At 35.1% G+C, this 2653-nt stretch overlaps 1 protein-coding gene across 5 annotated transcripts in view; it reads left to right on the top strand.

The window, feature by feature from the left end:
* Positions 1-2653, top strand: part of HP1BP3 (heterochromatin protein 1 binding protein 3) — a 34105-nt gene that overhangs the window by 11350 nt on the left and 20102 nt on the right. For all 5 annotated transcript variants that reach the window (XM_011357520.2, XM_023529132.1, XM_023529134.1 and 2 more), the window contains one exon: positions 1650-1793. In XM_011357520.2, coding sequence (XP_011355822.1) covers positions 1650-1793 — 144 coding nt within the window. The remainder of the gene's footprint in view (positions 1-1649; positions 1794-2653) is intronic.

The raw sequence follows: 2653 nt of genomic DNA, 5'->3' as shown, positions 1-2653 counted from the left end.
ATAGTTTTATTATTTTAACTTTTAAGGTTATCTTTCTAATCTAACGTTGCCTTTTTTGTGTAAAGCTTTCTGGTTAATTTTGCCTCGTTTATTTCACATGGTCAGAGGATAAAGGGAGCTAACATAGAAGCCATAGACTTCCTCATTTCAGGAGTCCTCTGGCTAGGACCTGAGTCAGAATTGGAAAGAAAGGTACCGATCAGTTTTACCAAGGGTGGTGTACATAGATAGGAGCAGCCTGGTGGTCATTCTCAGACTTTGAGAAGACAGCACTGACACATAAATTAGAAAAGGTTTGCCTTCGGACCTCTCCCTGCACTCTTTCAGGGGTGCTCTCAACGCGTTAAGAAAACGTCCCTGGTGTAGATAGCTTGACTACAGTGAGATCTCTTTTCTTCGTGTAGTCTTTCTTCAAGGGTTTCACTTCATGACCACTTCAGCCTAGGTTTGGGGGAGCAGGGCTACAGTGAGGCTGGAGAAGGGACTAAAATTTCAAAATAGTAAAATGAAAAATTAAAACAGCATAATTAAGCCTAAAGAGTAATGATTGTGCATATGTATATAACTTGTATTCCACGTAGTGTTGTAACAAGTCGTGACTTCAGACCACCGATATCATTTTCTGAATCAAATAAAAGTCCTGATGTCTACTTCAATCTCATCAGTTTGGTAGAGCAAGGGATTGTTTTAGCAATAGTCTTTTTTTTTTTCCTGATTTTCTTTCCTTTGTGTTTTTCTTAAAAGATCAGGAGTAAACAATAGGTTGTAATAGGTCAGAGACATTTACTTCAAGTAGGTGAACCATATTAACACAACTTGTTTTGCGTTGAACAATCTTTTCTGGTCCATCTGTGAGTTATTTTTCTTTATTGTCAAAGTGTATAAAATAACATTTAACGAAGCCTTTATCCATTGAGAATGAGTAAATGCTGCATTCAGTTTTTGGACGATGGCAACACAAAATTAGTGGACTAGCCCATGAGGTAAAAATAGCAGATGCTGTTTAAATGTGCTTCAAAACGTAAAGCGTTTGACAAATTTTTGTTGCCTTTGTTACATACTGACCTGCTTAAATCTCCCATGGGCATTAGTCAAATGGAATATAGAGAAATAAAATAGAAGAGGGCACTTTAAATGTCCTCATTGTTACCTAAAACTCCCTGTAAAGACTTTGCCATAAAACCTAGTTTTATGCCATCTATTCAGATTATCTTTGCTTATGTCCTCTACTGACATACGAAACCTTCAGAGAAATATTGGTCCTGGTGTGCCAAAACTCATTCCATAAATGGGCCAGATTTGTGATCCTACATTCTGCTTTCCTCATTTTAATGCTAACAATCTCTTTTCTAAATATAGAATAGAATTTAAATGGAAGGAGCTTCTTCATTAACACACAGAATGTTCACATGTTCTCTTCTCTTTGACGTTTTGAACAATTTTAAGTTATTGTTGCAGAAATGTTCTAATTCTTCATTTCCTCACAGCCATGAACTGGTTACCTGAAATACTGTTTATTCTTTTCTGCCATTTTTATCATCCATTATCACGTTTACTTCCAAAGTAATTTATTTTGAAAACGTTTTCTCTGTCTAATGAAAAACTGCTAGTTTAACATGTACGGTTTGATAAATAAATCTGTTTTCTAGGCGTGCTTCCAGAAGAGTGGTGCATCAGTTGTTGCTATTCGAAAATACATCATCCATAAGTACCCTTCTCTGGAGCTGGAGAGAAGAGGCTACCTCCTTAAACAAGCATTGAAAAGAGAATTAAATAGAGGTGTCATCAAACAGGTATTAAATAGTTGTTGGTAATAAGATCATTCCAACATGTATTAGCTTCACAATTCCAAGATACATAATTTTATATTTAGTAACATTTAGGCTTTTGGTATCTCTTTTGTTAAAAATAAGCTAAACATATGATGAAATACTTAAGCTTGACCTAGTTTTATTATTTGAGACTAGGTTTCAAAATCACTGGTGCCAGTTACCTTTAATAACTGTTCTAGAGAGCAGAAGCAATAGGATAGTGTACTTATTTTCTAGATGCTTGTATTTTTAATTGGATTTTCTTTGGGGGCTGCTTGTGCTTCAGATCATGTAGTAGTGAAGATGAAAAGCAAGGTTAAGGAATTCTACCACTGTAGCAGCAAAAAAGGTAATTGCTCTTGTCTTAGGTTTGTTAGTTTTAAAGGCTGATTTATGTGACTAGACTTGTTACCATTATGTTAGCTTTGTAGATAGATCCACCTTATCTATAGTATGTAAAACTATTAAAGTTTGTTAGGAGCATCAGAGAAGCCTGAATAAATTGTGACTAGTATTAAGCCAATATCGATTTCAAAGATATATCTGTTACTTTGCATAGTACAGCAAAACATTACTTATAATCATGAAAATCTAAAGCTAGAATAAACTTTATCTTTCCTAAACCTTCATAGGTCCAGAGGGATGAAATAACTACCAGGGTCCCACAGAGTGGGAAAAGATAGTTCTAAGAACCTAGTTCATGCATTCCCAGAGTCTTCTTGCCTTTCTTCTATACCTTTCTACATTGTATGATTTATATAAAATTCTGTACCATTCAGGCATTTAAACTCTGTTTAGGAACCTTCAGCAGGTACCTAATTCCATAAGTATATAGAGTATCT

Source organism: Pteropus vampyrus, unplaced genomic scaffold (assembly GCF_000151845.1).
Source record: "Pteropus vampyrus isolate Shadow unplaced genomic scaffold, Pvam_2.0 Scaffold36, whole genome shotgun sequence".
In the NCBI taxonomy this organism is placed as follows: Eukaryota; Metazoa; Chordata; class Mammalia; order Chiroptera; family Pteropodidae; genus Pteropus; species Pteropus vampyrus.
Note: the sequence above shows the minus strand (reverse complement) of the source record. Positions and strands in the feature narration are given on the sequence as shown.